At 47.6% G+C, this 27,719-nt stretch overlaps 1 protein-coding gene across 1 annotated transcript; it reads right to left on the bottom strand.

Moving 5' to 3' along the window:
- Positions 1-377: 377 nt before the first annotated feature.
- On the bottom strand, positions 378-26,622 carry LOC135911374 (uncharacterized). Its single transcript, XM_065443620.1, has 2 exons — positions 26,549-26,622; positions 378-2,824 (listed from the first exon to the last, which is right to left on the bottom strand). The coding sequence occupies exons 1-2, from the start codon at positions 26,609-26,611 to the stop codon at positions 836-838; spliced, it is 2,052 nt and encodes a 683-aa protein (XP_065299692.1). The 5' UTR covers positions 26,612-26,622; the 3' UTR covers positions 378-835.
- Between the last annotated feature and the right edge of the window lie 1,097 nt (positions 26,623-27,719).

Below are 27,719 nucleotides of genomic sequence, written 5' to 3'. Positions count from 1 at the left end.
ACGCAGTTACGCACTTACGCTAGCCCGCGCAAGGGGATACTCTGCAGTCTAGCGTCACTGTGCAGCCAGCGTGATTAGTGGCATTCGGAGCGCATCTGCTTTGCCAGCGCGGGAACAGTACATGTGCTGAATATATATGCTAACGCCTACGACAGCAGCCTAAGCCGTCACTGCAAATGGGCTGCCCTAATAAAATAAACAGCTAGGAAAGTATTTGCCTACAGGCGCAGGTTGAAAACAGTGTTGCAATTTGCAAGCATCAGGAAGATAATTTGGAGTGAAGGGGCCAGTGAAGAGACCAGGTAAAATCACAGAATAGCGCTTCTCCATCCATTACGCCTTTGAATGCACAGTACCCATGTTTATTAGCGGCGTATGGTAACTGTAACACACTACAACAGAACGGCTACTTTTTTGAGAAAAGGGAACTGGACAATATTTATTTTATATCGCTGTAAACGGCTGTTGCATCTTCAACTTTCCGGCGACTTTCAGCGTGTGCACTAGGGTGTAATATCCAAGATAGCTTCAAATTGCGTGCACAATCTTCTGTTCTAATTGCCATTTATTCTTTCTACCCATCAAATGGAACCAGGTTCACTGGTCTATAACGTCGGCCCAATGATTCAGTGGACGTATCTGCCTAGTAGCAACAGCAAGTTCTCGCTGCCGGACGGAATACAAAAATGACACTTGCCTCTTAGTTTTAACAAAGTATGCGGTCAACGAATTACAAGATATTTTTTTTTCAACACAGCCATTTTCTTGTGTAGCCGAATCTAATACCCGTTTACCTGCATCGAGCCTATTATGGCGAACTAATGATTTTCAGCTGCTAAGATATAGTACGACATGCAAATGCCTTCCGGAAACCTTTGCTTGCCATAAATGCAAGGGTAAAGTTTCTGCGATCTTCATTGGTATTGCGGCCAGAGCACACTTGGAAACACGTTAACAGAAAGAAGTCTTGTGGCCTCCTCGACCACCTATGTGCCTTGTATCCTTGAGTGCTGAACACTGCCTCCTGAGCTGTATCCAGCGCTAGGGAAAAGTCACTGCGTTCCTTATCGAACTGCCCCACAAATTGTCCCGTCTGCTGCGATTGCGATGATGATACTGGACGCGTGCGTTGCCGCAGCACAGGATCACGGCGGAATGCCAGCAGCTTCCTGGCGACAAGCATTCCCAGTGCCGCATAATTGTACACTGGCGGCATGTCTTCGCTGAGCAGAAAATAGGTCGCATAGGACAATTGTAGAAACAACCGCACGTCCTGCTGAATAGACGGGAGCTGGGAACGAACCGAGCCACCATCATGCCGCAACATGTCTTGCAGTGCTTCCCAGCTGAATCCGAGGCTCCTAATGGTGTCTTTGTTTAGAGAGACATTGAGCAGCAACATTCGATTCGAGAAAAACTTTTTTGACATGTCCGGAACTGTGGCGTATACGCTCTCTACTAGACGTACCCTATCATTATTGTAAAGCTGGTCATGCAGCAAATCTTTCCGAAAAGAACTTGTAGAAGGATAACGTCTATCGTCCTTGATTAGCTGAGATAAGGAATCCCTCACCTTTTTGGCCACAGAGTGAAAATCGGACAGCATCGCGGGTCTTTGCCAGTGCCAGCGACGGCTTTCTTCCAATAGTATCGTTTCTCCAAAAACCTGCATTGTGCTTCGAAAGCAGGTCGACTGTGCGGCGAGAGGCGCCATGTCTGCACCATTCCAGACAACCTCCGCTATGGATCTGTCACCAGCCGTCACCAGCGTTCGAACGGCGAGCCATTCGACGTAATATTGTACTGCTGTCTCACCCAGATCCCTTACCAAACGGCACACTGCGTCGAAGACTCTGCGATCTCTGATCTCGACAAGTGTCACTGTTTCGGGGATGGTATCGTATGCTTCCTTGAGCAGCTTGTCCCAGCGGTCACGTGAAAACTCGGAGCATTGGTCAGGGAGAGCAGCGAGAGTCAGAGTGTTTATTGGAGAGGATGGTGACGAAGTGTCAGCGAAAACATTGTAACTGAAAAACCGTTCTTCTGCCTCTCGTAGCTGCGCGGCCTCAGTTTCATTCGGGTTTGTGTTGCTAAAGGCTACCCACAGCGCGCGTAATTGCTCCTTAGAATTGCCGGCAAAGTCTACAGCGTACCGTTGCCTCTTGGTGTCGCGAAGCCAGCCCGCCGACGGAGGTCCAACTCTGAGAGTCGCCGTATCGGGCATACTGAAGACCAACAGTGAGTCCAAGTCGAACGATTGTTTGAGCCTGGCAGCTGTCACCAGGAGGTTTGGGTCTGCCGAATGCTGCGGCCAACGCACGCCGACCCTCCTCAACTCTTCCAAAATTTCGGGCAGTTCACTTTTGCCGTCGAGAAGCACCGCCAAACAGCTTTGGTAGAAACCAGCACCCTTTTGGAAATTTGTCTGATTTTGCGAGGGAACTGGCTCCGTGGCCAGACTCCGGTAGAGCTTCTCTACGATGCTGCGGAACTGTAGCTCTTGCGGCGATTCCAGGTTGCCTTGGTCCCACTCGGCACACACGTGCGCGTAGAAGTCGCTACAGGGAGGAACGCGAGCAGTCGCGCTCCTATTGATCACGTCAGTGAAACTAAGGCACACTTTGGTGCTGCATGTTAGTCGCTGGGCAGCCATAAGACGTCCGTTGACCACACCGGACAAGAAGGTCACCAAGCAGAAGAGCACCAACACATTGCTGATCATCAGTGCCGGGCCGTAGCACACGTCAGACAACTGACGCTCGCTGGGGCTTGGCTCATTTTCCCGCGGCAATTCAAAACCTGGTTGCAAAGGGTCCTTGTCGATCTGCGAAATATGGAGATTTGTCATTATTGCTCCTTTTTTTATACCGATGGCTTTCTTTTTAGGCTTTATGCATTTTTAATGAGTCACTTGTAGCAAGCACGTGGCGCAAGTCCATCACTTCAATTTCTCGATAAGCAGGGCATGACGGACAACCGCAGTATTAAGTTATGTGATTGCCAAATTATACTAATATTCGTAATACATTAGTTTACGAAACATAGAGGCAATTAATACACATCTGAAGGTACGTAATACTCATGCATAGCCACTTTTCTGAAACCATTAGTTAACCGCCTGTCAAAGTGTCTTGCCGGGACGTATCCCGCGAAATACATAAGCCTTCAACACATATTTCTCCCGCAGGCGAAAGCTTTTATGCGCATTAAACTTATACTTGGGATTACAGTTTATATTTCGGATGAATAAAACAATATCAAAAAACAATTGTGTCTTAACAAAGGAGCTCTCGATATCTCTGGAAAATTATGGACCTCTATTACGCCACTCCTAAATCATAATCAAAATGCGTTTCGTTGACTAAAGATAGCGCCATTCTCTTAATATTAAAGCAGTACAGACGCGCACATGTGTACGTTAGAAGATGACTGAAGCGATAGAGCAGTTCTATTTTTATATATAAAAAACATTCACGTAAAGAGAACCAGCTGGCACTACCTTAATCTTTCCGAAACTCAAAGTATGAATCCCTTTCGCGTCCCCTTAAAGCAAATGCATGTACTTTGGAGGCTTCAACGGTCCTTAGAATATTTTAATTTTTCATTATTCTCAGTACCAACCTTGGAAGTATTCGGCTCTGCTGAAATCACATCACCTTATATGTGGCTGCCGGCAGCGTGTGCATTTGTACAACTATATGACTACTGAAAAAATAATGACGCAACAGACACAGTATACGAATGACCATGTTGGCAACCCATACTGTATAAGAGCAGCGAAAACAGAGGACGGCACCTGTTCTGCTTACGCTTTTCTAGTAACTATGATACCTAATGTGATGTTCAAGCAAGTAGCGGCGCGTGAAATTTCGAGGCAGTGAATGAAACCAAAGACGCCACGTTTCGCCGATTTCGTGGGGCATTCCGAAAAAGCAATGCTAGCTACTGGGCTACAGAAAGACGAAACAACACAGATGCTGTTTTCATATGCTGCTGTAACTAGCGCCATTTTTGGAGCCCAGCTCTTATGCCCCAATCACTGGCACGCGTCGGCAAGCTTTGGCGCGCGCCGACAAGCGAGCGCTTCGCTTCGCGTTGGTCGGAGGAAGAGGGCACGCAACCACTGGGCAGAAGCTCTGACGCGCGCCAAAGCTCGCTATCCTCCGCTACGGCGCACTGTTGCTGGACTATTTTGTCTTCGTCCGTCAAAGTCCGGCCTAAAACAGCCTGCTGTAAACTAAGCATGAAACAATAAGTTGGAGATTTGTGAGCGCTTTTATATGTAGTAAGCCCGTTTGAATAATGAGTATGGGTCTGCCACAACAGTTTGTTTGTTTTTTTTTTTTGAAAAAGCAATAGTGCACAAAATATCGACATCAGCGCTCGCGCTCGCGCGTCGTCTGTCTGCAAGATCGCTTTGCAAACACCTGCACGTAGTAGTGACGGTAAATAAATTGTGCAGACTCAATCGCAATGATAGCGGCCAGCAATGTCGGCAATTGTCGAAAATCTCATCTGCGGGTCAAGCACGTCGGTTTGCATACACCAGTCGTCGAAAGTTACAGCTTATTCGCTGGTGCCCGCGCGCCTTCCAGAAACTACTACACAATTCGTGTCGCGTATGCAATCAGATTAACAAGGTTCGTTGACAGCAGACACAACCATCGATAACATTCGCGAAACTTCCGATACGTTCAGGCGCATCCTGCACCGAGCGATAGCGTTTAACATTTTTAGCCGGTGAAATACGGTAAACCGATACAGATAAAGCATCCGTGTCAATTATGATTGTTGGTGCATAAAAGAAACGTGAAAAAGTCGGTTCTGAAAAAATCAGCAAAGAAGAATTGAAACACCTGTAGCACTCTCAAAAATATCTACAATTGCTAAAATTTATATAATTCGTAGCTTGTCTCCTCCCGATTCTTGATTGTGTCTAATCTAGCTCATGGAGCACCTCTATTATTCTAGGTTGTTTTGATGCATTAACACCGCATCCAGAGGCCTTCACATTGAGTGTATTGCTACAAAACATTTCCACAGTGTAAGGGTCATGTTCTGTTGTAACTGGTTTCCACATGTCAAGTTTGTATTTCTTTACATTAATGAAATGACATACCGTCAGAAAATACAAGCTTGAGAATCGGAAGGTTTTAATACGGGTCTTTCGTTGCCCTTTGCCAAGTCGTACTACTGAAGCGCTTATTCGAATGTATGGAAGCAGCTCATTTGCACAGTATAAGAAATATATAAATAGGTTATTTTCACAATTTATACACTTCGTCACTACAAAAAAAAATGCAGTTTATTGTTTTCAGCCTCCTATGATGTTTTGACTGAGAAAGATGTATTCAATTTGTTCTGTGAGGCACGCAACAATTGCTGTGGCATATTATATTGTTGCACAATACTGGATACATTAGCCAGCCATTATTAAAACTCAGAAGAAATTATAGCACAATGCATATGATCAGGTACATAGCATATTATTATTGCACTTTCTTATTTCATGCCCTTTTTTAATTGAACAATAGCTACTGCACTGAAATAGTGTACTAGTACATACTCAAAAAGCACGATTTTATACTACGATAATAATCAATCATTCAAATGTTGATTGTAGTGCCCAGGAACAGCTAGAGAGCCTTTGTAGTGGTGCACTTAACGAGAACTATGCGAGACAAAATGTACAGAAAACATGAATGTGGCAGACAAAAAAATGCAAGATAGAGAAATAAATAGGGAAAAAAGGAAACGAGGAAAATTAAAAGGGAGTTAATCCTACGTGATTATCTACAGATACACAAAAGACAGAAGCTTGATGTGGGTGAGTTGGTTATGCATACTTGATGAAATGAGCGCTGCGAAGACGCGGACGAAAGAACACATGTACGACAGACAAGGCGCAAAAAAAACAGGAACACAAGACAACACAAACAACAGGAAATGAACTCTGAAGTATGTTTTGGAGTCAAGTCTTATATAACACAATCTTGCAACAAGGCCAGGCAACGAATGTGGAATGCTATTTGGTATACTGTTGCGGCACGAACAAATGCATATGATCAAGAAGCTTTAGGGCATGTATAATGTCATGGACCAATTTATAAAGGAACAAAAGGTGTGATTAATTAGGTCTTGAATCTAGAGGTGCGAGTTGAAGTATATTTGAGAAGGCTCAACTGTGGTCGCCACAATGGCAAATTTGGTGCTTTAAGATAGATATCATTTTATTCTGGATGCGTTCAGTGAGGACAGAAGTAGATTTGCTCGTTGGACTGCCTCTTAGAGAGGCATAGTCTAGCAGTTGGAGGCACACAGCAGAATTTCAGAAAAACAACAGGTGAGTGGAAATCATGCAATATACGGCATGCAATTCCAAGAGCGTGAAGGGCATATTGTGTAATTATTTATGTGAAGAGAAGCTTTGCATTTTGTCGGAGTACACACCAAAATAAATAATTTCATCGACCCTAAGGAGTGGAGCATCTCGTAGGGTGTACCAAAATTTCATATGGTGCGTTTTCTGCACATAACTTAATGCCATAGTTTTGGAAGCATTTAAGAGTACTTATTGTTTATGCACCAGTTTGAGAGTGAAAAAAATGTCTTTTTGGAAGTCGATGCAGTGGTGAACACTGTTGACAGTCTCAAATAGTTTTAAGTTGTCGGCACACAAAGTCATGCTGCTCATTTATTAAAATGCTCTTAGCACTAACAGAAAGCAAGGAATCCAGTATCGATCCAAACACTTCACGCACTGCAGAGGATAGATATAGGTCGGCAGTTAGTACAGGCACATCTAGCACCTGATTTGTATGGGCATTGTCCATGCTACCTTCCGAGTGCTAGAAAAGGCAGTAGACATCAGGGAACTATTGATGCTTGTGAGAACAGGGAACAAGTATGCTTCCATATGTCTTAAGCTCTGCGGAAGAAATACCATCAACACCACAAGAAAGGGAAGGTTTAAGGCACTTCGTACACTTGAAAACAAGGTTTTCATTGAGTGATAGCGTACACACAGTGCCAGGCTGAGAAGGAAGGTTACTTGAGGCATATTTCACACCATACAGCAAACACAAATGTTATGCAAAAACATCAGCAGTGTTCGAGACAACACCACTATTTTCATGAAGAAGACGTACATCTTTGGCGCTCTTTTTAGAAGAGTGAGAGCGCACAAAGCTTCAGAAAATTTTGAATCATGTGTCACGCAGGCTTCAACACAATCAAGGTGGTCGTAATGATGATTCTAATAATAATAATAATAATAATAATAATAATAATAATAATAATCTTAGTGGTTACATGGCATTCGACTAAAAAAAAGGCTGATGCCTGCATTTTAGTGCGTCTGATAACCAGCCATCTAGAGCAGGAAGTTGCCGGATGCAGAAGACACCTCCTTCCCCTCCACGTGCACACACACGCACGCACACACACACACTTGCTCAATAATACAACACGGCACACACGCACACATTCGACAGGTGCACAACACCCAGGAGTGCCAATTCAGTCTGGTTCCAAGGAAGGAGAATCCAAATGGCCAAGGGGGTGGAGAGAAAGCTCTGTACGCCAGATATAATCATGGAGTTGTGGTGTCGGGGCATAGAGGTGCGATGAGGGCTCAGGCTGTGCTGACCACTTGTTCAGACGAACTGAAGAAAGATTAGTGCTGTTCAGAAAGCCGTCAAGCACCCTGCACTATACACTAGTGCAATGTTGCACTGGTATTGCATGGTGTGCTACTTCAGGGGTTTGAGGCAATCCTCGTAGGCTGGCATGAGCTTACGCCAAACGAAAAGAAGGGAGTAGAGGTGCGTGTTGCCCGGCGCTGAAGAAGCTTAAGTTTGTTCGCGTCGCGAGTTTGGTACGGGAACTATACTGATGGACAGTACTGAGGTCATGACAGAATGATTGAAGCGTAGAGTGCTCGAAAAACCTTACGTCATCAGGGAAGGGAGACATGGGACATAAACCCAAGAATGGGCCGATGCTTATATATACTGTGCTGGTGACATATGCAGAAAACTTGAGAGAAGAGCTAATTGTTACACCCAGAATGGGAAGGGCCCGAACCGTCTTTATAGAGGTGCCTCCAAGGAAGTAGGTTGGACGTGTAGCTGTTTTGTTGTGGCTGATACGCATGGCAGCAGTTTTTGCAGTGCTACTACATAGTTTATTATAGTAGGCCCAGTCGTTCACCTTTACGGAAAGTATTTATTGCAAGCACATATGGTGTGCATCGGCATATTGTTGTTGTGGAAGTGTTAACTTGTTAGTCACACATTCTGCGCAGATGCATTAGTAACTGGGTTTTGAGTAGATCTTTGTCCTGACTGCAATTTATAGTATCGCAGCAAGAAAAGTTTTCTTAGAAGCTGAAGGGATTCCAGGAGTTTAAGCATACAGACTGCACAAAACACTGATGACACCGTTTCACCTTCCCCACAATGTACTCACACCATCTACGCTTTCCATAAACAAAAAGTGAGATAACAAAAATGAATTGCAGTTTCATTGACTCAGTACTTGCTGCTTCTAAAGCAGGCATCGAAGCAATCATGGTATACGCTGCTACATGCATAGGTCTTGCATGATGCAAGTCCTGCGATGCACTACACACGGGGCACACGTTGCAAACAGATAATTTCTTTTTGCAGTGCTCAACTATAACGACACACTGACAAACATGACTGCGTTGTCACGTATGCTTCAGTGCGTCAGTGTTTTTGATTGCTACATTAGCGATTTATCCCCAACTAGCCCAAAAGACGGATGCACTTGAAAGAAGTGAGTGAAGGAGTACAGTGAACTATACTGAACTGGATTGACATGCCAAATAGAAGAGCGCAGTGTCAACTGAAATGCGCGGCATGGCTGATTATGTAAGTACTTCCCATAGTTCGGCTACTAGTGTCTTTCGCTTTCGGAAGTTATCTTTACCACTGGAAACAGCACAGAGCTTGCCCGTTAGACTTGAGTCACCCGACACCACACGAAACACGCCGCGCTTGACCACCCCAAGTTCCACACGGTTCATTCACCACATTACACATCACATGAAGTCAGGAGTGCCATATATTAAATCACTGCAGCACCAAACCGACCTGAAAATTCATTTCCTTCGACAGAGTTTCTCCGCTGAGTTCGTTCACTCGCCAGTTACGAACTCGATGGACGCGCTAGGCCTACGCATAACGTAAACAACATCGGCGATAGGCGAGTGCTGATTATCCCGACTTCGGAGCTCGTAGACATGTTTCCATTCGATTTGAGCACAACAAAATACACATACAACAAGCACAGATGTCGCGGCAATTGTGATTCGGTTGGCTGTTTTAGCAGACGATCGCGCTGAGCGCGGCGGAACCCAGTGGGCAAGTTGGATTAGTGGGCGTCGTTCGAAGTCGCTTCGGATCCACGTCGCACTGCTACAACCCACGGTCGTCGGTCGGTTGGTCGGTCGGTCGTGTCGTTGTCGGCCTACAATTACAACACTGTCTTTCAGGAACACTGTCGCCCGCGTCCTGCGTCCAAAAAACTCGGACGATCGTTGGTGCCGGCGCCTTCACATGGGCGGCCATCATAGGCATAGCAGCCAGAGGCTTCACATCCTCCGATTGGTTGACGCCTGCGATGCGTCGCAGTCTCTCATTGGTGCACGCCGGCTCAGCTTCGCCTCGCGTCGGCAAACTTCTAGCATCGGCAGTACACATAATCGCTGCGTGTCGTCACGCTTCGCCGTGTTCCCGACTGACGCTTTTGACGCTTTTGACGCTTCGGTGCGTGCCGAAGCTTTGCGACGCGTGCCAGTGGTTGGGGCATTAGACACCCGCTCCTGCGTTGAGCGCCGGCGCAACCGAGTGAATAACCGCGTGCTCATTCACCGAGCGAATGAGCACAAAGAAGGATGAATAAGCGAAAGCAGAGCCCAGTGGGGTTTAAACGGCGATAGCGGAGAGCGCGAGGAGTAAAGCGGAGGAGGAGAGCATGGCGAAAGCGTGAAAAGAATAGCATAGTGCCGTGCATGACGGCCTCTGCGGTGACGACCGCTATGAGGTGGGGCCAGAGTAGCCCGCGGTCGTCTGTATATATATATTGTAGTATATTGTCAACTAGGAAATAAGCTCCTTGATTACATTTTCCCGAACGAAGACTTTGTAAAAGATATATTTGAGAGGCCCGTCATAAGTATACAAGCATAGAGAACGAGAGCGAACAAACTGAAACACTGGAGAAGGCACCCGGGTACCGCCCGAACTGCAGCAGACGACAGGCGTGAGTCCGTGCCCTGACGTCACTAGAGCGCCGCTCGCAGCGCCCCTCTAGGTCGTTCTCGGGGCTAATGACACTGAGAACGAACGGGACCTCGCTGCTGACCGGTGTCGACGCGAGCTAGCCCATCTTTCACCATCAAACCCGCACACGCTACTGCCGCGTAGGCCATGTCCTACTGCACTGCTTGCGAGCTGGCTTCAACCTTACTACCGGCGTGTTAGACAGATGTCGCCGCTATGTACCTCGTTTTCAAAGCCCGAGCGTAGACGTACCGCACGACAGAAGTCAGCCTCTCAATACCGTTGTCGCGACTACCATGAAGCCATCAGACCAATGGACCGCCACCTCGTCTGGGACTACTCTGCTCACGCACCATTCAGGCAACGCCATACACGAATTTCCAATGCAGCCAATAGGTCAGCGCCACCAGTACAGTCAACGATAATGCTGGCTAGTGGCGCGAGCACAAAGGAACTCGCATGCTGTTTTGCGTTGAAAGCACCAGATGGCGCCACTGCAACTTTTTGCGACAGTTTCGCTGCTGCCATAGCCGCTGGTTAACGCAGTCACCAGCGTTTTTTTTAAGTTGTTTTGTTATTTGCCGCAATAATGGCTTATTGCGACACAGTATGTCCCTGGAATTAACTTATCCGGTTACATTATTTCTTGCGTTTAGTTATTTCGACAGTTCGAGCTATTTGTGTGGATTGACGTCTACTAAAGCTAAAAGATGGTATATATAAGCTCATGTATTAACTTTACGGTAAATGCTGCTGCTGGTAATCATTTTTTTTTACTGACCTTGCGTTTTACTGCGACAGCAGCTAGGAGCGTGAAATTGAGTTTTCTCCGTTAATCCGTTCCGTTACACCGCGGTGTGCGCCATCTTCATGCCTGCGCAGTCGTCGTCGTCGTGCCTTTCCTTTCGCTTCATACAGCGTTGGAGCTTACAGACTGTTAAAGCAAAAGCCGTAGATGGCTCATGGAAGGAAATAGTCGTCGTCCGACAATGCGGCACCGAAATTCAATGGCATCAAATTGATGGTGCCGACCAACGCCAGTGGTAGGAGTCGAACCCACGCCCTCTGGTGTTAAGGCATAGTTAATTAATATATGATTAAAGTAGGCAATCGAACCAACAACCTTTGATAGTCAGTGGCTATGGTGTTGGGCTGCTGAGCACGAGATCGCGCGATCGAATCCCAGCCGTGGCGGCCGCATTCCGATCGGTGCGGAATGCGAAAACACCCGTGTACTTAGATTTAGGAGCACGTTAAAGAACCTCAGGTGGTCGAAATTTCTGGAGCCTTCCACTACGGCGGGGCTCATAATCAGAGAGTGATTTTGGTTCGTTAAACCCCATAATCTTTTTAACCTTTTTTATGAGCCTAAACCACGACCGTTGGTCTTAATTAAGGTGAAGCTAATTAAGATACATGTATTTAGCGTAAATGTAATCAAGACACTCGAGCCGACGGCACATTATGTTAATTAGGGTGACGTTAAATAAGGCACAGATGATGAAGGTAGAGTTATTTAAGTCACTTGAACCCACGACATTTGGTGGGAGAAGACAAGTAATAGGAAGTAACAACGATTCGAATGATAATATTAAGCAATTTATTGAACGTCTCGTGAGCGTGCAGGCTTTCGGACTCATCGTCTTTAGCGTATGCTAAAATGACTGCCAGCTTTTTGCAGAAGTGTTGCGCTATGCTCAGAACGACTGTGGCAGTATGTGCTGTTGTATTAAATAAGTTTAGAGCTGTGGAGTAATCGGTGATGTAATTTTTTACTCGTGATTTGGTCCATATGCGCTTACAGTCGATTTGCTTCTATGGAAATTTGTAGGTTTAAGAGCAGCGATAAAATTTCAGTGAAACTATTCTGTAGATCTAGATGTCTGAATTCAATAAGGAATTTAAATGTTTCTCCATTCCTGCTCTGCATAATTTGCAGTGGTGCTTGCAAATGTACGTCAAACTGGCTATCCGGTTTAACCGGAGTGAAGTGAATCCGATCTATAAAACCGCTTATTCGGTTATCCGTATTTTAAGAAATGGATGTTGAAGATATCCAGTTTATATAACTGGTTAGCCGGATATTCGAATATTCGAATCTACTAGATTTTCCCGCTTAAAATAATGCAAGTGCCAGCTGTTTTAGTCCGAGCATCAGTTAATTTACTTCAGCAGCCACTCATTTAATCTCAGCGCCAATTTAATGCAAAGATGCATTTGCGGAGCTGTTTTAGGATGTTCAAAATATTGACGAAATGTTATAATTTTGCGCCGACCAAACATAACTGAAGAGCTTTTTTGATGAGCGTTGTCATGTGACAACAGAAAAGCCATTCCCGCGCAATACACGATCTAAATAATGCACTGTTATGGACATTATTGCCATAAAGAGGTCATGTAAAACGCAGCTATTTGATGGTTTTGCTAACATGCATTGAAACAAAGGGGCATCCAGCAATAAACCGTTGATTTCTAAAGGAAATAAAAACAGGCTGGAAAGAGCGTCACGTGACCTCTCATCATGTTGTTTTCTACAAGGGCCCTTGACATGGATATCAAATGAACGAGCTTCGAACAATCTCTGCGATTATTACTACGTAACGCATCTGAGGTCACGTGAAACAGGGTGTTACGGGATCTCACGTTCGGCGGCATATTCTTGATTCTCAACCATATTGACATAGATATCAAACAATCGGGCTTCGAAGGAGCTCTGTGATAGTACCCATGAACAGTACTCTAGACCATGCGGTAAAGGATGTCAGGTGAGCTTGCGTAACTTTCGGAAGCCCACGTGTGATTCACAAACACAGTGAGATGGGTGTCAGACGAATGGGAATCGCAAGAACTATGCAATGGTACACACGTAGCGAACGTCCAATCAGGTGAGAAACGCTGTCCCGTGACCTCACGTATATTTTGCTGGCCCATGCGTAATTCCCAATCATACTGACGTGGACATCACCACCCCTACCAAATGCTCCTCCGAGCCCGTAGGTGAAAAAAATAAATTAACGAGACAGGATATCTAACTCGCAGTAACGGTTGCAAAAATAACTACAAATTTAATAGAAGAGAGAAATAGAGGTGTGCACACGCACAGATGAACAAATACCAGGGTATCCGAATATCCGGATATCCGAATATCCGGTTATATGCAAATAACCAACCGAATCAGCGATCACTCCGGTTATCCGGTTTTCAAATTCGAATAACCGGTGAATCGAATAATCGGATAACCGGTTTTTCCGCAAAACCGGTTTGATGTAGCTGCACTAATTTGCAGGCAGTGTCTAATTAGTATCGCAGCGAGGCTAACGCAAAATTAACGACGGGTACCTTTTTTGCGACTATTAGCACTAACCTTTATAGCACTAAGCAAGAATAAGTAAATCATATTTAGGCTGGGAAAGTGACATGAATAATCTATAAAAGTTTAGGATCCATGCAAGGTGAACTAGTGCATAATGCAGGGTAACTATAATAAGAGGTTGCAGAGTAAAGCAAATATCCTATCCTTTCTGATATTATATATACAAAAGTAGGAAGTGGCGTTGGAGGAGGATTAGGGGGAGCAAAATAATCACTGAAGGAGTGTGAAATGTAAGGGAACACAAAAACAAGAAAAAGTTATTTTGATCATCAAGGTAAACATTTTAGTTATGGAATATATTATTGTGCTCATTCAGTACACGCAACTGAACAGTCATCAGGCAAACTAGTCAAACAACTTACGTAGCACAAATTTGCACAAAAACTATCTATATTCGCCGCAGATTTCGCGGCAATTTGTTGCGAATTTTGGTGCCTAGTTTCTATCGGAAGCCCGGAGCGAAACAATGTTCGTCTAAATCCTGCGTCGAGAGCGCCTGGGGTAGCTATAAACAATCGCAAAAATATCGAATTTCAGCGCTGGAAAGCCGGACCGAGCGCGCGCCTGTAGCTAGAAAAAGGCGCAGCAGCGCCGCTTGATAGTGACTAACGGATTTTTCCTCAGCCAATGCGCGGGGGCACCCTCCCACTTGCACCACTAGACTAGTATTTTAGTTCATTATAGCCACTAGGTACGACGACTGGATCTGCCCTGCTGGTAAGTCCACTCCCAACAAGGCTGTGCTGCAGTCGCTGGTGGCCATCGCCCTTGCAACCAGACATATCAATCGCATTTCCCTCATCTACCTTTTCCCTCCGCTCCATTAACCAATTAGGCCAATATACCATCCATAATGAAGCGCTAACTGCCTCTCGAGAAGACACGTTGACGCTACGTTAGTACCAGATGACGCGCTAGCACTCTGTCCATGTTTGATAACACCGTCAACCATAGAGCTTCATAATATTATCAGAGAGAACTGTGGCGCTGGTGTCTACAGGAGTTGCAAGCAGGGCTCTTTATCCAGCATGAGAATGATAGGTAGTAAAGGATTTTGCTAAGCTTCATCTTCCGGCTTTAAACAGCTTCGTGACTACAAACTGATCATTTTCAAGAAAGCACTGCGCTACCATTCATTAAATGAGCATTATTAAAATTGTCCAGCGATAGGATTCCAAGACAGGAGCTCCAGCAAGGAAGCCTCATATTGAAACCATTACGCTACGGAGACATGGTCAAGCAGAACCAAGACAATTAGCAGTGATTATGGTTCCTTGCAGTCTTATTGCCTTCTGCATTAAAATGTAGAGATTGCTTTGAAATTTACGCTAATGAAGGCAGATAAGGGGCACTGAACGAAGCCACAAGAACATCTGAAGCCACAAGCACGAAGTTGAGATAAATCCGTGTACTACCCAACTGTCACAAAGTGCGTGCCCGCGTCACTGTCGACATGGCTGCCATTACCGCCGCAGCCGCAGCGCCGCTTACGCGGCGGTAGGGAGGAAATCTCCCCGTTTCTCTAGTACTCGCTGGACCGGTTGATCACGTAGGTCGCCCGGGCATGACGAAGGACGAGGTAGCCTCGGCGAGTGGACAGAGTGGTTTGAAATGCGGAGCGGTATGGTCGTGCACCGAGAGACAGCTGAAGATGTGGTCGGCAGGCTGAAACCCCAGGTCGAAGTCTTCGCCGGTAGCTCGACAGACGGCGCAAGTCCGTCAAGAACTTTGGCAGCGAGGTACCAGCAGTCCGACGCTTCTTCAGATCGGGATCTTGGCAAGCACGCCATAGATAAGCCTCGTGTTCCAACCTGCTCTCAGAACTTCCCGCCCGAGAGAGTGAAATTCAAAATGCCCGGTGATTTGGGCAGGGTGGGGCCATAAGCATCCAGCCTAGGTAACCGCCTCGAGTCCTTGGACACGGGCGGCTTCCTCGGTGTGCCGGACGGCCCACAGTTGATCGGTGAGGACATGGCTCAGCAGAGCCGCCTCCCATCGCGCCCCTCGTTTCGAGACTGCCATGTCTACCCCGTTCATTGGTGGATTCCTGCTGCTCGCTACCGGTGCATTCCCACAGCATGTGCTGCACCGTCGCTCTGGCTCCACACGCTTTACACTCGTCCAAGGCCAGGGTAGCAGGGGCGAAGGATTGCCGGATTCGGATAGATGTGTGTCTGCAATCGATTGCCTCCAGGCAACCGCCTGTTTCTCGTTTAGTTTGCCGTGCGGTGGTTGGTATTTGCATCTGTTCAATCTGCAGTGTTGTGTGATGTCTCTGAAAGTGATCATGCGATCCCCTCCTCCCCGTCCACTGCCGCATCACTTCTCGCGGTGGGCGAGACGTCGGGATAGTCGGCGGACGCGGTGGCTCGGCATGTAAGCCTTCGAGCCGCGGCGTGGGCCGTCTCGTTGCCCGGGAGTGGAGGGTCTATGTGGGCTGGGGTCCATACCAGGACAGGAAGCGGTCGTTCTTGCAGCAGTTATTGCCGTCGTGAATTTGGAGAATGCGGGCCGCTTCCCGGGAGATCCGGCCGCTAGCGTAGTTGAGTATCGCCTCCTGCAAGCCGCTTTTTATCCCCAGGCATCCGTGGTAGCTACCACGAGGGCTTATCGGCCACATCCATCTCTTTCATGCGTATCGTCGTGTTCGCGACGCAAGTTCCGCTGTGGCCCGTGATTGCGACTGCGAAACCACGGATAACGTAAAACTATTCCGATATGCTTCTATTCCAATCTCCTGACGTCACATTTGCGTAACAACCCACGCAAGCACCGGGCGGTCACCCGCAGGGTTGTCTGAACACACCAATAAAACGCTCTCCTCGTTCATAGGAGGTCACTTTTGTTCGCTTGGAAAATGAATAACATTGCCTACACTGAGCGGCTTGTCGTATCTAATTGGCTGACAAGAGGCGAGGAGAACGCTCAAGTGGAGAGGGATTCGAAGGGGGAGCGCAAGTGCACTGAAAATCGATAACCGGATGAAGTGGGTGGTGCCGGCGTCTGCGATTGGTCGGCTTTCCGTTACATAGCTTGCGGTGGCTGGTCGAAAATCGCGGTGGCATGCAACGGAAGCTTAAGAATGACGCTAAAACGGACTCTCAGCAAAGAAGAGTTGGCAGAATGAGGTGGTAAATGTGCCGAAAGTGCTCGAAAGCGTTACACAGCCACGCAAGAAGTTTTATTATGCGCAAATACGCCCATGCTCTCCGGCAGGTGCGAGTAGCTAGCGCCTGAGCGATCGGCGGCAGCGATCTTTTATTTCTTTCGGAACGGGGCAGCCTGCGGGTATTCAGGAGAAAATTCAGTTTTGTTCGGCATATTAATGCATCTTTAATGCGTACACGTCACTCTGACGTGGTGAGTTTTCGCGGTTTTGTGACGTCGCGTGACAGGCAGGTGAAGTGGGTGCTGCCCGACAAATTTTGACCATTGGCGGGGGCTAATGGCAAAAAGGCGTCGAATTATAAATAGCTGTTTTTCTTTTTTCTGTCAAATCATGCATAATTTGTGTGTACAAATCATATCAGATTGGGAGGTATCGCAGTTTTCGTGACGCCGCGTGACAGACAGGGGAAGTGGGGGTGGTCGAAAAAAAGTTTTTGACCAATCGCGGAGGGCTGATAGCAGAATTCGAATAGAAAAGTTTAGAATAGTTTTATGTTATAGCACCCCACGTCACCTCTCGCAAGGGGCCGCGTCTACGTAAACCGTGTCTTTGCTGCTGCCGTATTTTTTTTCCCAGGGCCGCTATTTTGTAGCGATGCCTTATGCCTCATTCTATGCTATTCTTATCATCCACCACACACGGCCGCCTGATCTCGTTGATAATGTGGGCAGACCGTCGCTCTGACCACTGGCCAAGCGCGAAAAGCCTGAAAAGGCATAGAATCGGAAAAGGCATCGCTACAAAATACCAGCCCAGGGCCGGTATTTTGTAGCGATGCCTTTTCCGATTCTATGCCTTTTCAGGCTTTTCGCGCTTGGCCATTGGTCAGAGCGACGGTCGGCCCACATTATCAACGCGATCAGGCGGCCGTGTGTGGCGGATGATAAGAATAGCATAGAATAAGGCATAAGGCATCGCTACAAAATAGCGGCCCAGGTCTCGCGCGCGCCTGTTGTGCCGGCCGACATACTTAGGAGGCGGCATACTTTGTCTGGCTGGTTGCGAACGCCTGCACCAGGCGTATGATATAGCTTGCCTTCATCCCACAACGTCTACTTGTGTTGCGTATCAGCAACCGGATCATTTCATCGACCGCATGCTCTAGTCTGCGTACGGTTTCACCGTTGTGGCCATTGGCCGACAGGTGCAAGGCCAGTGCCCTAATGTTGTGAATATGCGGGATGACGGGGCCGGCTCATTTGACTACTCTAATTTCTGTCTGCGCGCTTGGCTGCTCAATCAGCGTCCTTGGGTTTGCGGCCCCTGCGCATTGGTCTGTAGAACAGGAGGTCCGATTTGGCCGCGAAGAATTCGAAGCCCGTGTCGCGCAGATACTCCTGCACCGCGTCGACAGCCGCCTGCAACATTTGCTCAACGTGGCCGTCATTTCCCTCGGCAACCCAGAGCGTGCTATCATCAGCATACAAGCTGTGGTGAAGGCCTTCTATCTCTGCAAGTTTCCGGGGTAAGCCGAGAAGCACGAAGTTAAAGAGCATGGGCGAGATGACGGAGCCCTGCGGCGTGCTTGTGCAACCTATGTCTTGCGATTCCAGAGCGCCGATCGCTATTTGGGCCCGGCGACCAGGAAGGAAGTCACGTAGTCGTACGTTCTCTCACCCAGTCCCAATGCTCGTATGGTTTCAAGTATCGCTGCGTGTTTTACGTTGTCGAACGACTTTTTTGAGGTCAAGCACGAGTATCGCTTTGGTGAATCGCGTGGAATTCTCTATGATTTGTTGTTTGAGTTAAATCATGACGTCCTGCGTGAAAAGGCCGCGACGAAACCCTAGCATAGTCTACGGTAGCATGTCCTGGTTCTCGAGGTAGTTGGTAAGGCGAGCGAATACCGCCTGTTCCATGAGCTTGCCGACGCAGCACGTCAGGGATATTGGTCGAAATTTTTCGATCTGCACCCATTTGCTCATTTTGGAGATCATAATTATGCGCACCGTTCATGTTCTCTGTCAGACATTGTATCGACTCGTCGTCCAAGTTACGGAGCGTTTTATTACTTAATAACCCGACAGCGTTAAGGAGCTTGTGTCGCAGAAAAGCTGGTGTCGTCGTCGGCGGCGGCGTTGGCCATGAGCGATAAATCCCGGCAGGCGCTTCATGAATAAAAAACAACCTGCAAGATAGGCTGGGTGGGAATCCGGAGTGTGAGACGGAGGCGCTACCACTCAGCCACGAGTTCGATGCTTCAAAGCGGTACAAAGGCACCTATAGTGAATGCGTTGTTGCCTTAGAAAGGAGCCGTAGAAAGTTATACTGCGGTGTATATCGCTAATTATGAACATGTAACTTACAGAAGTCGCAGTTACACGAGTAGCGAAGTGCGTTTCCGCTACATTTCTTCTGCGCTTTCCGCACACGCAGAGCCATCTTGCGGCAAAGACAGAAGACCCCCTCCTCTCAATGTACGGCACTGCCCCGACAGGTGGCGCGCCACGCACGCATTGGTGCTGTGTGGGGACTGGTGCGAGGCGCGTGGCCCGGACTCCCTCTCCCCTGACGACGCTTCGCCTTGCTCCCTCACGGGTTGCAGAAACAAGCGTCCTCCTTTCTTTAGATCACTATCATTCTATCTCTCTGCCCGTGCCGATCACGGCGTTTGGCTGGCGTGCATCGTTTCCCCCTCCGAGACACCGAGTTCTTTGGTTCGTTCCGCTTGCTCAGGCGCACGTATCATTGCCGCGCCGAACGCTGCGTTGCTCGACGCTCACCGCGTCCGATGCGGGGTGCCTCGTAAGTGATCGCTGCGCCGTAGCCCATTATCTTACACCCATTGGCGGGTCGACGGGAACGCTCTCGCGTTCCACTCTTGAAGGTGAAGCTTAAGCGTCCTCCAATTTTTCCGTGCGGGCCCGACGCCGATTTTCTCTTGAGCTTGTGCAGTACTGCCCTCATTTCTGCTACACTCAAGTCATCGTCTAGCTGCGCGTTACGCTCCCCCTCCACCGCGTACGCCGGGTGCGCGACGGGGCTAGGTGCCTTGACGTAACGGGTTCGCATGGCTTCTAGACATCCGCGGAGGTTCATTCGTAGTCGTGTACTAACCTGTTGATCTTAACTACGTGCGCTGTTTTGGTCTCCTCAGGACCCAAGAGATGCCGGAGGCGGTGCCATGTCTTGGCCATGTCTTGGCCATTCGTCACTGATTCTCCATGCAGTTTCACCTCTCTTCCCATTGCATTTTACATATCTGCAATGCCTGGTCTTCTATGTCCCTGTTTAGCCCTGCTATGCGTCTACGTAGCATTCGATTGTGTTGTTGCACGCTTCCACCTGTCTTGGTTGCTAGATATTTCTCTACATATTTTGCCCTAGCATTCCGCCTGGCTGCGTGTAGGTAGGTAGAGAAATATCTAGCAACCAAGGCCGACACGGTATATTCGGACGCCGCGGTGTATGCTCGGAAAGGAGGAACAACAGAGCAAAAAGTCGTCGAGACAGTAATTGGCTCCGACTATAAGGAGATCACTTGCGCGTCGGCACGGGACTGTACGGTAACTGAGGGAGAAGAAATCGCTGTGGCTCTAACGGCCGCGGAGAGTTACCGCGCAAACAAATCCCTTACAATATTAAAGGATTCTATGGAATCATGCCGTAACTACATCACTGGCAGAATTGTCGAAAAGGCGCCGAAATCTTTCTCCGCGCTGGCCAGCACGAAAGACGACTTAGACACAACATTTTCTGGATACCGGGACACACTGAAATTGAGGGCTACCAGATGGCCGATAGGACCGCTCGCGAGCATACTGACCGAGCGGACCTAAATGGAGACCCCGAGAACTTCATGACGGTAATCCCGACGTACTCCGAAATACTAAATTATCATAGAGGAACGAAGGTCAAATACTCCCCGCCCCATAACATGCTTAATCAACAAGAGGCAGTTTGCTGGCGGAAGCTGCAAACAGGAACCTTCCCAAATCTACACATACTAAGCAAAATGTTCCCAAACCAATACAAGGACGTATGCCCATGGTGTCGCGCAAAACGCGCCCTTTATCAAATCAACTAGTAAGGCAGCAAAAACAAAACGTTCCACAATATAGAAAATCCGAGTGCGGAGCACTGGGAGAGTGTGCTCTCCAGCGGCAACCCATGCCTCCAATGGGGGCTAGTACACAATGCCCGACGAGCAGCCATGCTCAGTGGTGCCCTGGAATGGGGCTGCCAACCCTGCAAGACGGGAGTTACCATCGACAAGAAGAAAATGGAAGTATGGTCGGACCGCTGAATGACTCTGTAACTTAGAGCAATAAAGTGTATCCTATCCTATCCTGTCCACCTGTCTTGCACGCTGCGCTTGGCTTCCCCACATCTGTAGGAGTTTACTATCATCTTGAGGTCTGGTTCCGGCGGACTCTTCTTTATTATTCGTGTTTCATTTCGCATTTAATTATTCATCGCGTGTTCAATTCTTGTATGTTCTGTTAATGTAGTATTGGGTGAGTTTATTGCCCCGTGTATTTCTCATTTGTGTCGGATATATTTTTATTTCGCTAATCTTGTAAATTCTCACGTGGTGGGCTTTGTGTCGCGCGTCGTGTCAGAGTTCGTGTTCTTGTGACTAGCACGCCTCCAGCGAAGCGCTGTCGCCGACTACGTGTAGTTTACTCATTAACACGGCAGCGTTAAGGAGCCCATGTCGCAGAAAATCCGTCGTCGGCGTCCGCCGGTGTCCGACGTCATTTAGGTAAAAATATTTTCGAACCACACATAACCAGGCCTTCCATGTGACACAAAGGATTGACTGAACTGATTGAATTTATCAAGCTAAAATACGAGGAAAAATCGTAAACTACGACTTACAAACAACCTACAGACACGATATATCTCTGATTGTAATTTCAATATTGGAGAAAACATAATTTGGTTACGCGAAAACTAAAACAAACCCCTTATCCAGCATTTCTACAACGCATAGACCTGAGACGGCGTCCGCCATTGGCGCATGGTGGTGGGTAAATATCTAGGAGTGCACAGAGCCGTGCGAACGCTTCCTTGAAACGCTTCCAGATGGCGCTCGCCTCTGCCGCATAGCGGTCCATGCAAGAGGCGGCTTTTCTAACAGAAAGCCCGCCTTCCTGCATAGCGTTTGCCGCGAGCGTTTCCCGGTAAACATTGCGGTTACATACGCTGCAGTTGCCGGGAAGCGTGAGAAACAGTCAGGGATCTTTGAATGCTATGCGTTCCACTCTTAAAGGCCAAGTTTAAGCATCCTCCAAATTTTTCTTTTTTATCATGTCGCTGGCATGACTTTATTTTAATAAACTGAGTGTGTGTTGTTTATTCCGCCTTCCGTTTCATGCCTCTGGTCTACGGTCGATCCGGCGTGAACCTTATCGCTGGTCAGCAGTCGAACCTTCCGTAAATGCATGCGGGCTGGGTTTGTTGCCGCCCCATTCCCTCCGTTTCGGAGGATGCAAATAATTTTGCCTCGATCGTTTGACACCATCATTCCCATGATGGCAGAATGATCGCAGCTAGCGCCAGAGTTCCCTCTAGTAATTGTAGAATGAAACTCTATGCTGTCGACTACCGGCTGTCGTTTATCTCTGCGTTTATCTCCTGCACACTGTTGCGTCCGCCCACGCAGTGCAAATCACGCTATACGAGGTGAAATTAGTTGTTTGGGAGCCACATAAAAGTGATGCGTCAAGGAAGAGCGCCATGCGATTGCACGGCAAACGCATGTTGTATCGCAACTGATGTCCGGTGTACAAGGACCAATCCATAAAAAAAATAATTATGGGGTTTACGGGTTAAACCGCGATATCATTTTGAAGCGCGCGGTAGTAGGGGAATCACGGAATTTGGACCACCTGGGTTCTTTACCGTGCACCTAAATCTATGAGTACACTGTTTTTTTTTTTTTTCGCCTTTCGCCCCCATCGGAACGCGGCCGCCGTGGCCGGGACCAGTCGATAGCGTTTTATCCTACTGATAGTGGTTGCGGTGGTGTTGCAGCAAGCGGGGTTAGCCTGGCATACATAGCCGGCAATTGTTCCGCCGGAGCCTCCTGTGAGTGTCACTATGTGGGTCACCAAGCGTCGAAGAGCCCTGTGTCTTGCATGAAGGCAATTAGCAGTCATTGCTGATTATTCTAGTGATGCCGAGTGCACGGCCCTGTTGCCATCACAAGGTGTAAATAAAAATTGTCAGTATCCTTATGCGATTCTAAAGGATTTCCTGGTTAATCCTCCTTTCTCTAATTTATAGAGTTTATTTTAGCTTAATCCACTTTATTCCACCTTAACTCACTTTATTTCACTTTATTTAACCTCAATTAACGTTACTCCTCCTTCGGTCACTTGTGCTTGTATCGGATCCAGGAGGTCCGGGTTCGATTCTCACCCAGGCCGAAATTTACCAACTGTGCTTTTCAACGGTATTAATTTACTTTGTTTACAGGAGCCTCATTGAGAAATGTGACATGAATCCGCGCATTTTCTTGACGTGTTCTTATTCTAAGCGCCATCGGTCATTTTTGATACTATCGCTTGATCACGCCAGATTTTGTGCCTCATGGGACATATAATGCTCCTGAATTTAAAAAAATTCCGGCAGAACCTATCACACGGTGACGGCCAACGTTAATGCGATTAGCGTTCAATTAATGGAGCGACTTAAGGTACTGCTGAACACACTTTTACTTTGAATCTGAAGGGGTGTTTCTGAGATTTCCATTGCTTCTCGTTCGTTGCCAAACGTTCACACTAGGGGCCTGTGGATGGTGAAATGTGATACATATTTTAATCGCTTTAAAGCCAGTAAGCCCCCAATGAACACGTGGGCAATGACGCCTCCTGTTCGTGATGTGGGTACGAAATCTTACAAGGTCCTTTCGACAACGCCTCTCTCATAAACTCTGAAAACCATTGACACCTACTTGTGGCGTTGTTTCCGCTATATCTTGGAGCCCGCAACGAAGTTTTGGACCACGAAACATGCTAGTTTATGATATCGTAGTAATAAAGGAGCCTGCGTGCAAAATCTCATGTTGGAAATACGAGCGGAAGCGCCACGCAACACTTCCAAAAATCGCAGTTTTTCATATCAAAAATTTAAAAAAAAAATTGGAGGACGCTTAAGCTTCGCCTTCAAGAGTGGGACGCGACAGCGTTCCCGTCGACCCGCCAAGGGGTATAAGACAATGCGCTACGGCACAGCAATCACTTACGATGCGCCCCGCATCGGACTTAGCGCCCACCTATCACGCGGTGAGCGTCGAGCAACGCAGCGTTCGGCGCGTCAACGAAACGTGCGCCTGAGCGAACGAAACGAACCAAAGAACTCGGTGTCTCGGAGGGGAAACGATCTACGCCAGCCAAACGTCGTGATCGGCACGGGCAGAGAGATAGATAGTAATCTAAACCGGATGCACGGCGAAGCGTCGTCAGGGGAGAGGGAGTCCTGCGACGCGCCTGGCAGCGGTCCCAATGCGCGCGCGGCGCGCCTCCTGTCGGGGCAGCGCCGTACATTGAGAGGAGGGGGTCTTCTGTGTTTGCCGCAAGATGGCTCTGCGTGTGCGGAAAGCGCAGAAGAAATGCAGCGGAAACGCACTTCGCAACTCGTGTAATTGTGACTTCTGTACGTTACATGTTCATAATTACCGATATACACCGCAGTATAACTTTCCACGGCTCGTTTCGAAGGCAACACCGCATTCACTAGAGGCGCGTTTGCACCGCTTGGAAGCATCGAACTCGTGGCTGAATGGTAGCGTCTCCGTCTCACACTCCGGAGACCTGGGTTCGATTCCCACCGGGCCAATCGTGGAAGTTGCTTTTTATTTATGAAGCGCCTGCCGTGATTTATCGCTCACGGTCAACGCCGCCGACGCCGACACCCGACGCCGACGACACCGGCTTTTCTGCGACACGAGCTCCTTAACGCTATCGCGTTAAAACGCCACATTACTGTTCGCCGGAAGTAACACATGACGTGAAGCGCGCGGATCATCAAATGACCTCCGGGAAGTGGCGGCGTTCGCGACTGCCCCTGGGGGGCTGAGAGATCTTGGAGGCACCGCGCAGGGACTCAATTCATAGCGACCATCACCAGAGTCGCGCATCGTCCACTCAGGTGGCGTTCAAAGGCCGCTGACTGCAAAACTATGCAATTGCTAGTCCTGTGACTTTGCCAAGATTGCTTTGGTAGTACATCCTACCAACTGAAAACATGACTAGCCAACGCGAAATTTCGTTGCAGTTGGCATTTGAGCTTGATTCACGCGACCAGATTGATCGCTTTATGATCCACAGGCAAGTGTGACGTCGCTGAGCTGCAACGAATCATGCCGCAAGCAGCTCGTCCGCGGATTTCTTGTGTGGGGCGTGATTGCACGGCACTGAGCCGCAGCACTTTAGTGGTTTCAGCGTGGTTTCCGCGCCCTGCTTTGGCATTGAAGCGAAATAAGGTGCCATTTCTGTTGACCAATATCTCACCAACGGATGCCATTCTTAAAATTGCATAAATTGATTTTGCTTCCTGTGGCGTCCTCCTCCAACAATACAATTGTTTTTCTGGAGCTAAAACCAGCAATGAAAAGTACATAACGAATCTTTGTTCATTTGTGAGCGTTATTGGGTGGCTACTCGACCATCTAGTGTCTGCTATGGTGAAAAAAAAAAGCAATAGCCAAGAAAGCAACAATCCATCAGAAAAAAGTTTTCAAAAGGTTTCCAATGGATCCCTCACTAAGGTCGCGATTTACATTACAGCGGGAGCAACGTGCAGCTGTTGTATTTTTATTGGGTGAACTTGCGTATGTGACATTGCTTCACTAGCGAGAGGAATGTTTCAGAGCCTAAATACCAGGCAGCCGCAGCAGGCCGTATTTGCGCGTTAGCACAGTGGTAAACGCGCCCGTATCGTGGCGGTGACATCGGTTCGAAACGCAGTGTACAACTCTATGAGCGGTCGCTGCTGCGAGAAACTTTTTTTCTGCCCAATAGCGATGGCGAGGTGAGAGCGATGTTTCAGCCCTCCGTAGCAGAGAGCAGCAGCAAGCCAAAGTGGGGTAAGTAGGCTTAGAATGCTAATCGTATTAAAATCGGCAAAGCCCGGAGAGGAGTGTGCGATTATTCAATGAACTATCAGAGGTTGTTAGGTTGGTGCACAAGCACACAAGCGAACAGATATGCACTTATTGTCGACAGCCTTTCTGTAATAATTTTTCAGAAGTCTAGCTAAAAGATACAAACAGTATACGTTCGGTTTTATCGTAAATACATGCATCAAGTGATACTACAGATTCGACAGGATATTGCATTAAATAGGCTATGCGCTATTTTCTCGCAAATTATCAAGGACCTCGACCGGTATAGCAAGATCACAGCATTAACAATTTGACAGTGGACGAAGGGTTCAGCGCTCGCAGATGCAGTTTGCAAATGATACTGACGTGAGTACTAAGGATAGATTCCCGCAGAGGTGTATTTTTTTTATTGCCGCGCATGTCAATGACTTCACCCGTCATGTAATAAAATGCAGTGAGGTAATCAATTGATTCCGTCATTGTCAGAAATACGAATTTTAACAAATACGAAGTGTTAAGTTACCGCGACCGGGCGAATACCCTGTCAAATATATCACTTCAAAGCGAGTAAGTACGACAACGTGAAATCTTTTCAAAACACCTGTCATTTTACACGATGATAGTAGCGTCCATGGAAAACTACTCACGCAGTCTAGAGATTGTTCCTCCATGTTCTTAACGCTTGCTTGCGTTTTCAAGCGACGCTCCATCTTCTTCTTGCTCTTCTTCCACTCTGTTAGCTAGCACGTGGAGCATCCCACGAAAAAAAAAATGTTTTCAAACAAAGAAAGAGACCTTCACTAATCAATACTCTAAAAAAAAGAAAAAAAAATCTACGGGCTCTATGGCTTACGAGGGAATCGCCATTAATCGAAGCTTTCCATGATGTTGGCGCAAATGATAAGGTAAATATTACGCAAACGCAGCGCTAATGACCGGCATGCTTGCAGAAAATGATGTAAATGAAGGGTTATTTTACGCAAATGAAATGCAAACAACTCAAGCGCAGTCCTATGTTTAGCCGAGTGTAATGCGGTCAGGCAAGTGTAACGTGTGGTGACGTGCATGTTAACGTGTGGTAATGTGTGTGTGACGTGGCGAGTGTAACGCGTTTAACGCAAGCGTTAGATGCAGGCGCGGCCTCTAATTAAGCGCGACAGAAATGCACATTATATGCGCACACCCACAACGCGGATGTCTCATGTTGTCCATTTCTCGTGTACCTCTCTGTTGACGTCTTCTTAAGTTTTTCTTCTGGTAATTGGTTGTAGCTAGACAACGATAGCACGGCAACGCTATAATAAATACGCAACGACCCCGATGAAACCACGACGATCTGAAAACCGCGACATGACAACTATGGAGTGACTACAGCTACATGATGATGACGGCATTCCGACGACTGCATGATTACGAAGGCGTTACGACGGCATGTGAAAAAGGAACGACGACACAGTGGTATAACGACATTGGAACGACGGAGTTGGAATGACGACGAGTGAGTGAAGGCAAGAGGTTGACGTCGGCAGAATGATGACGATGGAACCACGAGTACGGATTGTCTATAGCTGTATCACGATGCCGGCATGCGAAAGACTGCCCAATTACGAAGTCGTCACGACGACATGTGCAGAAAGAAGGACAACGAAAGAGTGATGAGACAATGGAATAGCGACATTTGAATGACGAGGAAGGAATGACAATCACTGAGGGATGACGACAGGGTGAGTGACAACGGCAGATTGACAACAGTGCAATGATAACGATGGAACAACTGCGAGATTGACGAGGACAAGGTGACGACGGTGGCGCCATGAC

The sequence above is a fragment of the Dermacentor albipictus genome, unplaced genomic scaffold (genome assembly GCF_038994185.2).
Source record: "Dermacentor albipictus isolate Rhodes 1998 colony unplaced genomic scaffold, USDA_Dalb.pri_finalv2 scaffold_11, whole genome shotgun sequence".
NCBI lineage: Eukaryota > Metazoa > Arthropoda > Arachnida > Ixodida > Ixodidae > Dermacentor > Dermacentor albipictus.
This window is presented reverse-complemented; position numbering and strand designations above follow the sequence as displayed.